At 43.2% G+C, this 13,740-nt stretch overlaps 1 protein-coding gene and 1 pseudogene across 1 annotated transcript in view; both read right to left on the bottom strand.

Annotated features, from left to right (window-relative positions):
- EEIG2 (EEIG family member 2) overlaps positions 1 to 13,740 on the bottom strand; it is a 79,320-nt gene that overhangs the window by 41,880 nt on the left and 23,700 nt on the right. Inside the window, exons 2-3 of the mRNA XM_062191862.1 lie at positions 11,235 to 11,355; positions 1,276 to 1,305 (exon numbers count right to left, since the gene is read on the bottom strand). Of these exons, the coding sequence (XP_062047846.1) occupies positions 1,276 to 1,305; positions 11,235 to 11,355 (151 nt within the window). The remainder of the gene's footprint in view (positions 1 to 1,275; positions 1,306 to 11,234; positions 11,356 to 13,740) is intronic.
- Positions 8,777 to 10,702, bottom strand: LOC133760502 (large ribosomal subunit protein eL8-like; annotated as a pseudogene).

Below are 13,740 nucleotides of genomic sequence, written 5' to 3'. Positions count from 1 at the left end.
GAGGGATCTTCCATCTGGTCAGTTCATTCCCCAAATGCCTATATCAGCCAGGTCTGAGTCAGGCTGAAGCCAGCAGCCTGGAACCCCATCCTAGTCTGCCACATGGGTGGCAGGGTCCCAAGCACTTCAGCCATCTGCTGCTGCTTTCTCAAGAACATTCACAGGGTGCAGGATGAGAAGTGGGATTCCATGACTTGAACCAGCATTCATATGGGATGATAGTGCTAATCTTCTGTGCCACAGTGCTGCCTCCTCCATTTTAATTTTTTAAAAATGTATGTAAGAGGCAGAGAGACAAGGGAGGGAGAGAGACAGAGCTTTCCCAACTGTGAGTTCATGCTGCAAAGGCATGCGATGACTGGGACCAGGCTGGTCCGAAGCTGTGAGCCAAGAACTCAACCCGGCTCTCCCACATACAGGAGCCCACCTACATAAATCAAGATTGCTGCCTGCCCCCATCCCCTGGAATCCGCACCAGCAGGAAGCTCGGATCAGGTGCTGGAGCAGGGAATTGTACGCAGGAACATTAATGTAGGGTATGGCATCCTAATCAACATCTTAACCCCTAGGCCAAGTGACCATTTTTGTGCCTGTGTTTTGATTGATATCCATCATAGGAATTCAGGTGTGGAATTTTCCACTTGTGGTATAATCTCAGCACTCAAAAAGTTCTAGATTTTGGTCAACAGCCAACCAGCCTGATTTTATCTGCTCTCAGAAGCCACACAGGGTTGGACCTGGCTACCATCTGGATGAGAGACTGCCTGGAAATATTGGGTGCTGTAGATTTAAAAAATTTTTTGAATTTTTGACATTGACCTTTGAGGTTAAGAGATGCTCATGCAATACTCTTATTACAAATTCTTTCTATTCAGAAAAAGATGAGCACATTTATTAGAAATTCCACACAGCTAGTAAATGTAACAAAGGACAACAGAGTACTAAGAGAGCACAGAGGGGTCCTCCTATATTGGGAAGAGGTAGGTACCAGAATACAACCCAGGTGACACTGTTTAAATGATCGGCTCCCTATAGATTAATGCAAGCCACAGCTCATCCTCTCTAGGGAAGCTGAAATGAAAGAATGACATCCTTTGATCAGTATTAGGATGACTATGCCTATAAGTTATTGTCAGATTCAATTGTTCAGCTTCCAAGTTGCTTTAGTTAAAAACAGCCAAGATTTCACAACTAGAAAATAATTTCATTTTTAAGTCTATAAATAGCAATGAGTGATACTGTAAGTTCCAAAAGAATTAAAGAACACTTACTTACCTTTGCATATGCTTTTCCGCCTTTTAATTCCTGCCAAGGAGAAAAAAAACACTGTAAGGATATAATATAAAGGTTTACAATTAAAGGCATGTCAAATCATTCAGAAGTAGAATTTATATGTTGGCACATATCATAGACAGTAAAATTCTGATGATCCTAAATCCAACTATTTGGACTCCCATAACATCTCCAAAATTATCAGAACTTTTATTTATTTTATTTTTTAAGAAAGCTTTTGTTTAATGAATACAAATTTCATAGGTATAGCTTTAGGAGTATAGCGGCTCTTCCCCACCATACCCACCCTCCCAGCCACATTCTCGTCCCACCTCTTACTCCCTCTTCCATCCCATTCTTCATTAAGATTTATTTTTACTTATTTTTATATACAGAAGACCAACTCTATACTAAGCAAAGATTTCAACAGTTTGCACCCACACAGATACACAAAGTATAAAGTACTGTTTGAAGACAAGTTTTATAGTTAATTCTCATAGTACAACTCCTTAAGGACAGAGGTCCTACGTGGGGATTGAGTGCACAGTGATTCCTGTTGTTGATTTAACAATTGACACTCTTATGTATGACATCAGTAATTGTCCGAAGTTCTTGTCATGAGCTGCCAAGGCTATGGAAGCCTTTTGAGTCCACAAGTTCTGTCAGTATTTAGACAGGGCCATAAGCAAAGTGGAAGTTCTCTCCTCCCTTCAGAGAAAAGTACATACTTCTTCGACAGCCCCTTCTTTCCACTGGGATCTCACTCACAGAGATCCTTCATGTAGATCATTTTTTGCCACAGTGTCTTGGCTTTCCATGCCTGAAATGCTCTCATGGGCTTTTGAGCCAGATCTGAATGTCTTAAGGGCTGATTCTGAGGTCAGAGTGCTGTTTAGGGCATTTGTCATGAATTTTTATTTAATGTGTAATTTTAATCCAACAGAAATGGTGAGAAGACAAGCTAATGGTTTATTTATTTGCTGAGGAAGAAATCACTCAAAAGTATCCTGGGCTCATTGCAAAAGCCTAAGTTGCCAAAGCTAAATTTCTTTCTTGGTTAGTTAAGTACACTAACACGTTATGGAAGGGTTTCAGCAAGAGTTGAAACCTCATCCCAGAGACAATGTTCTTATTTTTATTATTTTTAAAAAAGATTTACTCATTTATTTGAAAGGCAGAGTTACACAGAGAGAAAGACAGAGAGAGAGAGAGAGAGAGAGAGAGAGAGAGAGAGAGACCAGCGCTATGGCGCAGCAGGTTAATGCCCTGACTTGAAGCGCCAGCATCCCATATGGGCGCTGGTTCGAGACCCGGCTGCTCCACTTCCTATCCAGCTCTCTGCTCTGGCCTGGGAAAGCAGTATAAGATGGCCCAAGTCCTTGGGCCCCTGCACCCGTGTGGGAGATTCGGAAGGAGCTCCTGGCTCCTGGCTTTGGATCAGCACAGCTCTGGCCGTTGCGGCCAACTGGGGAGTGAACCATTGGATGGAAGACCTCTCTCTCTCTCTCTCTGCCTCACCTCTCTCTGTGTAACTCTGACTTGCAAGTAAATAAATAAATCGTTCTTAAAAAAGAGAGAGAGAGAGAGAGAGAGAGAGAAAGAGAGAATTCTTCCATCCAATGGTTTACTCCCCAATTGGCCGCATGGCTGGAGCTGTGCCAATCCGAAGCTAGGAGCCAGAGCTTCTTCTGGGTCTCCCACGTGGGTTCAGGGGCCCAAGGACTTGGTCCATATTCTACTGCTTTCCCAGGCCATAGTAGAGAGCTGGATGGGAAGTGGAGCAGCTGCGTCTCGAACTGCAGCCCATATGGGATGCTGGTGTTTCAGGCCAGGGCATTAAGCCACTGCACCACAGCGCCGGCCCCAATGTTCTTATTTTTAAAGATGTATTTATTTATTTGAAAGTCATAATTACAGGGAGGGGGAGAGAGAGAGCGAGGGAACGGGCGAGAGCTAGATAGATATCTTTCATCCACTGGTTGACTTCCCCTGTGGCCACAGAAGCCAGTGCTAGGCCAGTTTGAAGTCAGGAACCAGGAGCTTCATCCAGGTCTCCCATATGGATACAGGGGCCCAAGGATTTGGGCCATTCACTGCTTTCTCAGGTGCAAAAGCAGGAAGACAGATTGGACATGGAGCAGCTGGGACTCCAACTGGTACCCATATATAGATGGCAGCTTAACCTGCTGCACCAGAGTGCCGAACCTAGTATATGCTTTGTTTTTTTTTTTTTTTTTAAGATTTATTTTATTTATTTGAGAAAGACAGAGTTACAAAGGGAGGTAGAGAGAGAGAGAGAGAGAGAAGAGAGAGGGAGACAGAGGAAAGAGAGACAGAGAGGTCTCCCATCCTCTGGTTCACTCCCCAAATGGCTGTAATGGCAGGAGCTGGGCTGATCCAAAGCCAGAAGCCAGGAGCTTCTTCTGGGTCTCCCACACAGGTGCAAGAGCCCAAGCACTTGGCCATCATCTACTGCTTTCCTAAGCCATAGCAGAGAGCTGGATCAAAAAAGGAGCAGCTGGGATACGAACCGGTGCCCATATGGGATTCTGGCGCCACAGGCAGAGGCTTAGTCCACTACTCCACAGTGCTGGCACATTTGATTTTAACTTAAAAATATATAAATGTACATTAATTGGCCAAAGTTTTGGATTTAGAACTTCACAGACAATAAAGTATAAAATAGTTAGAATGCTAGCACACAGGTACTCCGTATGTGTTCACCATCATTATTAGAGCCAAGATCCTCTCCCTGCATCCACTTTTAAAAAATGTCTATTTGGCCGGTGCTGCAGCTCACTTGGCTAATCCTCTGCCTGTGGTGCTGGTACCCTGGATTCTAGTCCCGGTTGTGGAGCTGGATTCTGTACTGGTTGCTCCTCTTCCAGTCCAGCTCTCTGCTGTGGCCTGGGAAGGCAGTGGAGGATGGCCCAAGTGCTTGGGCCCTGCACCCGCATGGGAGACCAGGAGGAAGCACCTGGCTCCTGGGTTCGGATTGGTGCAGCACACCGGCCATAGCGGCCATTTGGGGGATGAACCAACGGAAGGAAGACCTTTCTCGCTGTCTCTCTCTAACTCTGCCTGTCAAAAAAAAAAAAAAAAAAAAAAAAAGAATGTCTATTGGGGCCAGCGCTGTGGCAAGTAAAGCCACTGCCAGCAGTGATGGCATCCTATATGGGCTCCTCTTCAAGTCCTGGCTGTTTCACTTCCACTCTCTGCTATGGCCTGGGAAAGCAGTAGAAGATGGCCCAAGTCCTTGGGCCCCTGAAACCTCATGGGAGACCCAGAAGAAGATCCTGGCTTTGGATTGGTGCAGCTCCAGCTGTTGCAGCCATCTGAGGAGTGAGCTAGCAGATTGAAGACCTCGATCTCTCTCTCTTTCTGCCTCTCTGTAACTCTGCCTTTAAAATAAATAAATCTTTAAAATAGGTCTATTTATTTATTTTGGTTATTTGAAAGACAGAGATCTTCCATCTACTGATTCATTTTCCAAATGGCTGCAAGAGCCACGGCTGGGTCAGGCTGCCACCGTGAGACAGGAGCTCCCCCCAGGTCTCCCATGTAGGTAGTAGAAGCTCAAGTACTTGTGTCATCATCTCTGCCTTCAGGCAAATTAGCAGGAAGCTGGAAGAGAAGTGGAGGCAGGATTTGATTCCAAGTACTCTGATATGAGATGTGGGCACCCCAAGCCATGGTTTCATGTATTGTGTTACAACACCCTGCCCCCTCTACTAACTTGTAAAACACGCTTGGAATTGTCTCTTATCTTTCTTTCATAATCAGATACATAATGCATTACCTATTATTCCCATCTTTAGAACAGTGAAATTAAATGAACTGAGAAGCAATTTATATGAACTCTATTTATTACTGTTCACGAATACTCCCTGCTCCTCCCTTTTGCTGCCCCAATGATGCCAGGCGTGGCCATACCACTAGATCTACCCTGTTAAGAATGTACAAATCTTTCTTCATTGCTAAGTCTCAACATATTCCTTAATATCCCCCTCCATTAAACAAACAAAACTTCCTTCAGATAATCCTTGTCCCTAGCTGATTCTTCTCTTTGCTCTCCTCTAAAGCCAAACTGCTCAAAAGATTTATCTGTGTTTGCTGTGCCTCACTTTCTCATTCAGATGGGTTTTGGTCTTGACTTTCCCTCTGTCTTAAATCTTAAGAATACAGGCCGCTGCCGGGGCTCACTAGGCTAATCCTCTGCCTGCGGCGCTGGCACACCGGTTTCTAGTCCCGGTTGGGGTGCCGGATTCTGTCCCAGTTGCTCCTCTTCCAGTCCAGCTCTCTGCTGTGGCCCAGGAAGGCAGTGGAGGATGGCCCAAGTGCTTGGGCCCAGCACCCAATGGGAGACCAGGATAAGCACCTGGCTCCTGGCTTCGGATCAGCGCGGTGCGCCGGCCGCAGTGGCCATTGGGGGATTAACCAACGGCAAAAGGAAGACCTTTCTCTCTGTCTCTCTCTCTCACTGTCCACTCTGCCTGTCAAAAAAAAAAAAAAATCTTAAGAATACAAATGATCTTATTTGTTAAAGCCACAGGTTGTCTTCATGCTCTTTACCTCTCAGCAGCAGAATGTTAGCTGAACTCTAATTTTCATTTCTTCCTCTACAGAAACAGACTCCTCTACCTTTACTTGAGCATCTGATTGCCCAAACGAATGCCCTTCTGTGTGTTATAATACATGCTAAAACTTAAGTGTTTCTCCCTAGACCCACAGCCACCCAGGTGATTGGCCTCTCCAGTTCGTCCTCCTCAGCAGCAGAAATGATATCATGGAAGATCACGTTTCTCTTTATAAAAATCCTCCAATGGACTCCCAACTACACTTAGAATAAAATATACGCTCTTTACCAAGGCCATAAAAGCCCAGCTGGACCTAGGATGTCCACCCTTATCACCAAGAACTTCCTCTGTTAGTGTTTCCCATGCTTCAGCCAGCCTGGTCATCTGTCATTTAAATATCTTAATACTTTTGAATCTGTTGTCTTTTATGAAGTTTGGAAGAATTTCAGCCACAAACTCTTCTTCTGTGGCCCAATTACATGTACGTTAGACTTTTATACTGTTTTCTACATGTCTTATACTTTTTTCCTGTACATTCCACCCTTTCCCTCCATGATTTAATCTGAATATTTTCTCCTGTCTTATTTTTCAATTTATCAATGTTCTCTTCAGTTGTGGTAAACCTGTTATTAAATCCATTTGTTAGGCTGGTGCCGTGGCTTAACAGGCTAATCCTCCGCCTTGCGGCGCGGGCACACCGGGTTCTAGTCCCGGTTGGGGCGCCGGAATCTATCCTGGTTGCCCCTCTTCCAGGCCAGCTCTCTGCTATGGCCCGGGAAGGCAGTGGAGGATGGCCCAAGTCCTTGGGTCCTGCACCCACATGGGAGACCAGGAGAAGCACCTGGCTCCTGGCTTCAGATCAGCGAGATGCGCCGGCCGCAGCGGCCATGGGAGGGTGAACCAACGGCAAAAAGGAAGACCTTTCTCTCTGTCTCTCTCTCTCACTAACTCTGCCTATCAAAAAAAAAAAAAAAAAAAAATCCATTTGTTGGATTTTAAATTTGTTGGATTTTAAATTTGTTTGGCTTTAAATTTTAGAAAATGCATTCTTTGAGTTCTAGAATTTAATCGCTTTTTTCTAGTTTCTAGTTCTTTGATGAAATTTTCCTCTTGCTCACTAATCAGTTATTGTAAAATTATCTTTGAAGTTTCCAAAATCTGTATCTTTCATGATTCTGTTTTTGTCATCTATTTTTTTTATTTGATTTCTGATCATGCAGCCATGTCTCACAGGAATTGTATATGAAAACTGGAAGCAATAACTTGAGGTTCAGAGTGACGTTTCTGTCAGAGAAGATACATATTTGTGCCTGGCAAGCAGTAAGGTAGATGCAGATTAAGTCTTATTCAAGAAGTCACTGAGCAGATGGGAAGCTGGAGTTTAGTCTTTGTAAGGGCTGCTGTATACAAAACACTCCTCCTAGGTAAATACTCTTAGAGAGCTCAAACTGAAAGCTTAGGCCATTTACTACCAATTCCCCCTTTCCTTATTGGGCGCTGGGCTCTATTTTTGTCTCTTTAGTTCTGTAAGATTGTCGTAATTTCAGCTCAGCTTCTTTGCCACTCAGCCATTCCTTACAAGCAAACAAATGCTTCATGGATAAAAGCAATTCCAAATACCAGGCTCATCTCTTTATGCTCACCTTCATGATTCTAAGTCCCTTAGGTCCTTACTACCTTGGTACCTGTTATTTTTTTGATACTACTTTATTTATTTATTGTTTTTTTCCTAAGAAACTTTTTATTTACAAATACAAACCTCATGCATTTCCTTGGTACCTTCTGATGCATTCAAGAAGCTGTTGATATTTTTTCTAGCTTCTCTGGTTATTCTTAGAGAGAGGGGTGGTCTGCAATAAGCTAGTCCTTTAATTTCAGAAGAATAAATCTCCAGGTTTATTCTACTCTTGGGGCTTGGTATGGGTTGAATTGTGTCTCCCCTCCCCTCAAAAGATAGGCTGAAGTCCTGATTTCCAGTGCTTTTAGAGGTAATCAAGTTAAAGGAGATCCTAATACAACATGACTGCTGTCCTAATAGGGGAGGAAATTTGTACAAGGACAGATACACAGAAGGAAGATGATGTGATGATACAAAGGGAGAAGACAGTTGTGGAAATGGAGTGATGTATTTGCAAGTCAAAGAATGCCTGAGGCAACTGGAAACTGGAAGAGATGAATGTTTCCTCTCCAGTGCCCTCAACCAGAAAGTACAGTCCTTAAGTGTAGGAACTCATTCCAGCTCCCACTGTCATGCCAGTGCCTAGATCGGTATCTGACACACTGCACTGAAGGCACTCACAGATCTGCTGACAGGTGACTGTTTCCCTGTGTCTTTGGTAACAGTGTGTATTATCAAACTTTTTAATCTTCGTCAAATTTACAGGTAAAAAACTGCTATCTTTTTTTTTTTTTTTTTTTTGACAGGCAGAGTGGACAGTGAGAGAGAGACAGAGAGGAAGGTCTTCTTTTGCCGTTGGTTCACCCTCCAATGGCCGCCGCGGTAGCGCACTGCGGACGGCGCACCGCGCTGATCCGATGGCAGGAGCCAGGTGCTTCTCCTGGTCTCCCATGGGGTGCAGGGCCCAAGCACTTGGGCCATCCTCCACTGCACTCCCTGGCCACAGCAGAGAGCTGGCCTGGAAGAGGGGCAACCGGGACAGGATCGGTGCCCCGACCGGGACTAGAACCCGGTGTGCTGGCGCTGCAAGGCGGAGGATTAGCCTGTTGAGCCACGGCGCCGGCCAACTGCTATCTTTTGTAGTTTTAATTTATATGTATGAGATTGAGTATATTTTTTATTTGCTTAAACGCTATTTGCACTTTCTTTTTTATAGAATGTGTATATCTGTGTTTCTTGCCTATTTTTCTGTTTCTTTCTTTTTTGGAGAATCTTTATTACTCTGTACAGGGAATTCAACAGTGTACATTTATCTAAGCTTTTTGGCAAGTTCTCTAGCCTTGGTCTTTTCCAGCTTGGCAATGACAACCACAGATTTGGGAGCCAAGACGTTGCATCCCCAGCGACGGTGGATCACATTGTATCTGTCACTGTGATTGGTCCTGATGGCTTCTTCCACCACCTGCCAGAGTCACCCTGTGTTCCGAGTTCACTTGCATGAAGATGACAGTGGTGCAAATCTTCCTGTGACCAGATTCCCCAGCCGGGCCTTTCCCTTGAAGATGTAGCAAGGAACCCCCACCTTACAACACAGGGTGGGCAAGAAGACAACTGACTCAATGAGATCCACATCACGTGCAATCATTACCAGCTGTGCCTTCTCATTCTCCACCAAGATAGTGGCAGTGTTGATACTTGCCCAGAGGACAGGCAGTCTGGGTGGGGACGTCCCCTTTGCTAGTAGCTTTCTTCTTGGGCTGGACCAGCAGCCTCTGCTTCTTTTGTTTCATCTCTGGCCTGTACCCAAGGGCCAGTTTCAGCAGCTGAGTAGCTGTCTGGCAGTCCAGGGCCTGGATGAACTGGTTAATGTCAGGAGGCACCTTCAGCCACTTACATAGGATGGCCCTCTACCGCTGCAGCTCAAAGTAGTGGGGCAACTTGACAAAATGGATGAGGTCCCTCTTGGCTGGATGTCCTGTCCAATGCCAAAGTTCTCAGACCTTTTCTCAAACAGAAGCTTTACCGTCTTCTGGACTCCCTGCTTCTTCATGACAGCAGAGACCGGGACCACCTTCTTCCTCTTGGCCCCGTCCAATGTCTCTGTGCCAGGTGCAGCAGGATTCTTCTACACTGGGTAGAGCTGGGGAGCTGCACCACTGTGTCCAGAGGAGGATGGCAGCAGATGGAGCCCAGACCCAAATCCCCTTGCCTGTTTTTCTAAAGGGTTGTTCATCTTTTTCTTATTGATCAATTTGAAGATGCTCTTCTTATACTAAATAAATTAGTTGTCTGATGTCATTATAGCTTTTTTTTTTTTTTTAAAAGATTTACTTATTTATTTGAAAGGAGAATTATAGAGAGGCAGAGGCAGAGAGAGAAGAGAGAGAGGTCTTCTATCTACTGGTTCACTCCCCAAATGGCTGCAATGGCTGGTGCAGAGCTGATCTGAAGCCAGGAGCCTGGAGGTTCTTCCAGGTCTCCCACGTGGGTACAGGAGCCCAAGGACTTGGGCCATTTATCACTGCTTCCCCAGGCCATAGCAGACAGCTGGATCAGAAGTGGAGCAGCCGGGACTCAAACCAGTGCCCATATAGAATGCTGGCACTGCAGGTGGCAGCTTAACCCACTAAGCCACAGCGCTAGCCCCTATAGTATTTTTTAATACAAAATTTTCTTTATTTTTTTTAAAAGAAAGATGGAAAGGAAAGAAAGAAGGAAGGAGATGCTTATAGTATTTTTTGGTAAAGCATAAAATATACACTTGAGGTTGTTAATTTGTCAAAATGGCTTCTCATTTGTTTATCTGAAATGCAGAGTTTACAGAAATGCAGAGTTTACATTCACGTGGGAGACCAGATAGAGTTTTATGCTCCCGGCTTCTGCATGGCCCAACCTCAGTCATTGTTGCCACTTGGGGAGTGAACCAGTGGATGGAAGACCCCTCTCTCCCTCTCTCTCTGTAATTATGCTTTTCAAACTAATAAATAAAAATCTTTAAAAATTTGAAATTTATTTTCTTACTGTGTTTATCTTTATTCTAAATCTTTCTCTATTTAATTTTTGATAATATATACACATTTTAGCTTGATAATTTTCAAAGTGTATATAAAATGTGAAATATAGAGTTTACATTTTAAAGCTGGTCATTTAATTTACTAGTAGTGGTGACTAATGGATTACATGGATTACTGTTTTTTACCCAAAAAAGGCAAGATCACATACTTATGTTGGCCATATGAAACTGTCACCTTTGTAGATTATTGGTAATATGCCTCAACCTAATATATGAAAAAATATATATACATACAAAAAAAGACACAGATTTGCAATCAGAAATATTTGTGTTTGAGTTCCTACTTGATTATTTATTAGCTTTGCAAATATGGGCAAGTAATTTAACCTTTCTGAACTTTGGTTTTTGTGAAAACGGGGAAAATAATACCTAATACCTAATTTTAGGGTTGTTATTAGACATAATATATACAGACTCAGAACCATGTCTAACAAAATACACGGCAGAATATAGACCTATAGACATATAGACTAGTACAGATGAGGTTAATACATGTAAGTTCAGTGATAGTGAGATGAAGCTCCTCAAATAATATTTTGATTTTTAATTTCAGCATATTTGCCACAGTAATTTCAATTATCGCTATAAGTGTGAAGATAAATTACATATCACATATTCTAACAATAAAGGTAAAACAGAGGTAAATAAAGTGATGGTTTCTGAAAGAGGAGACATTGTAGGCTAATTTTTTTACCTTCCTCACAGACACTCTGTAGATACAAGGATCCAGGATGCCCGTGGTGGCACTTGCACTCATTTTGCACATAAATGAGAATTTCTTTCTCCAGTGAACACAGTTTGCTTGTACCACTTCCCTAAAAGGGGGAAAAAGATCCAATTAATTATTATTGATAACATATTATAAGCACACATATATATATTTCAGTCATCTGTAATACAAAAATGATATTAAAAGCCAGTATTTGGAAACAGGAAGAGGAAGAAAACAAATTCTTAACAATGTGATCTGAAAATCTTTGGAAGGTTTTAATCATGCACAAGGAAGATAAAAAGATACCAAAAAGAGTAAATTTATGCATTCAATCAATATAAACTGATGCTCTACTATTTATTTATTTAAAGATCTATTTGAGAGCAAAGTTACAGGTAGAGAGGGAAAGGCAGAGAGAGAGGTCCTCAATCTCCCCAAATGGCCACAACAGCCAGAGCAGGGCTGATCCAAAGCCAGGAGCCAGGAGCCTCCTCCAGGTCTCCCATGCAGGTGCAGGGGTCCAAGCACTTGGGCCATCTTCCACTGCTTTCCCAGGCCATCAGCAGAGAGCTAGATGGGAAGTAGAACAGTCGGGACTCAAACAGGTGCCCATATGGGATGCTGGTGCAGCAGGTGGAGATCCAGTCTACTATGCCACAGCGCTGGCCCCAGATGCTCCACTATTTGACAATGTAATTGAGGTCTCACTAGTTAGCACACAATGTACACCTATTTTAAGTGTGTTGGGTATGTGCTAGATGTTTAAAATAGAAGAGGGAAGAACAGAGTTCCTAACTTTGTATGGCTTATGCTTATAGTTAGTGCAAAGGGACAGAAATATAAACACTTATTCTAAGTATAAACAAATATTTATTCTGAGATGAGCTATAGTAAGTAATCTTACTGCAGTGACAAATACAACAGGAGCTAACATTTACTGAGAGTTTGAAACATGCTCATTAATCTCAGCACCACTCTAGGAGGAAGCTGGGATCTTACTCACTTCATAGATAAGGAAAATGAAGTCCAAGGACAGAAGTTAGAAACAAATGATCATTGAGGTAGAAAGTAGCAAAACAGGCATTCAACATAAGGCCTGTTCAGCTGTAAAGCTTGTCCACAAACAGAAATCTGCATTTTTCCCCCAACAACTTCACGTTTTCAAGTTTCCGTGAACATGGTGTTCTATCATTCTGTATAGGCAGAAGAGGGCTCAGGTTTAGAAAAGAAGGATTACTCCCCTAATAAAGAAAGAAAAGAAAGATGATGCATGATTTAAAGAAAGGAAAAGAGAAAGGAAAGAGCCCAGGCTGCATGGTTTTCATTTTCTTAGGAAAGGAGTTATGTGCAGTCACTGCCATGGAGTGACTGATGGGACTGAAAATTTAGACAAAGGCTGAAGACGGGAAAAACGGCTGCAGTAAACGTGATAATTTGTATTAGGACGAGTTAGCATTTACGGATCTCTTCATCAATATACAGAAAACCAAGAATAAGAATTTTAAATGAGACAAAACAAAATAAAACAAAACCAAGTATGTGTTTGCATGTGGCATGTGCAGGTGTTTACTTACATACATATAAACAGATACAGAAATGCAAGAGGAAGGAGTGTATTTTATCATGTTTCACTATGATAATTTTAGCCATTTAATGTTTTGTCATTAGGAGCCCTTAGGTGACTTAATGAATTATAGTATAAAGAGTATACGTTGGCTGGTGCCGCAGCTCACTTGGCTAATCCTCTGCCTGTGGCGCTGGCACCCCGGGTTCTAGTCCCGGTCAGGGTGCCGGATTCTGTCCCAATTGCTCCTCTTCCAGGCCAGCTCTCTGCTGTGGCCTGGGAGTGCAGTGGAGGATGGCCCAAGTGCTTGGGCCCTGTACCAGCATGGTAGACCAGGAGAGGTACCTGGCTCCTGCCATCGGATTAGCGCGGTGCGCTGGCTGCGGTGGCCATTGGAGGGTGAACCAACGGAAAAGGAGGACCTTTCTCTCTGTCTCTCTCACTCACTGTCCACTCTGTCAAAATAAATAAATAAATAAATAAAAATAAAAAAAAGAGTATATGTTATGTGTTACAGGAAACTTTCCATTGAAATCCAGGAGGGGTGCAATTTATTGGTATGGTCACAGCACAGGCAGAATGAGAGTTATCTGGCAAAGGATGGATCTGGAGGTACCTACCGGGCAATCTGAGGCATCCCCAGCAAGAAAAGCAGTAGCTAATCTGTACACTCAAAAATAAGTTTCTTTAAAAAAGTACTGAATAATAATGAAAACAATAAGTAACAAAAAAGACAGGATTATTTTTAATGTTGCTTCCCTCCTAATATCTCTTGGCCTTAAGACTTGCTGAAGACATCAGGCACAGCCTCTGGAGCTCCCCCAGAGCATATGCAGATGTACTGCAGGTGTGTTCCGAGCTTCAAGGCAGTTGACTGCTCCTGTCACTGAGACCCCTGATGAATGATCAGAAAACCAAAAGCAA

The sequence above is a fragment of the Lepus europaeus genome, chromosome 5 (assembly GCF_033115175.1).
Source record: "Lepus europaeus isolate LE1 chromosome 5, mLepTim1.pri, whole genome shotgun sequence".
NCBI classification, from domain to species: Eukaryota; Metazoa; Chordata; class Mammalia; order Lagomorpha; family Leporidae; genus Lepus; species Lepus europaeus.
This window is presented reverse-complemented; position numbering and strand designations above follow the sequence as displayed.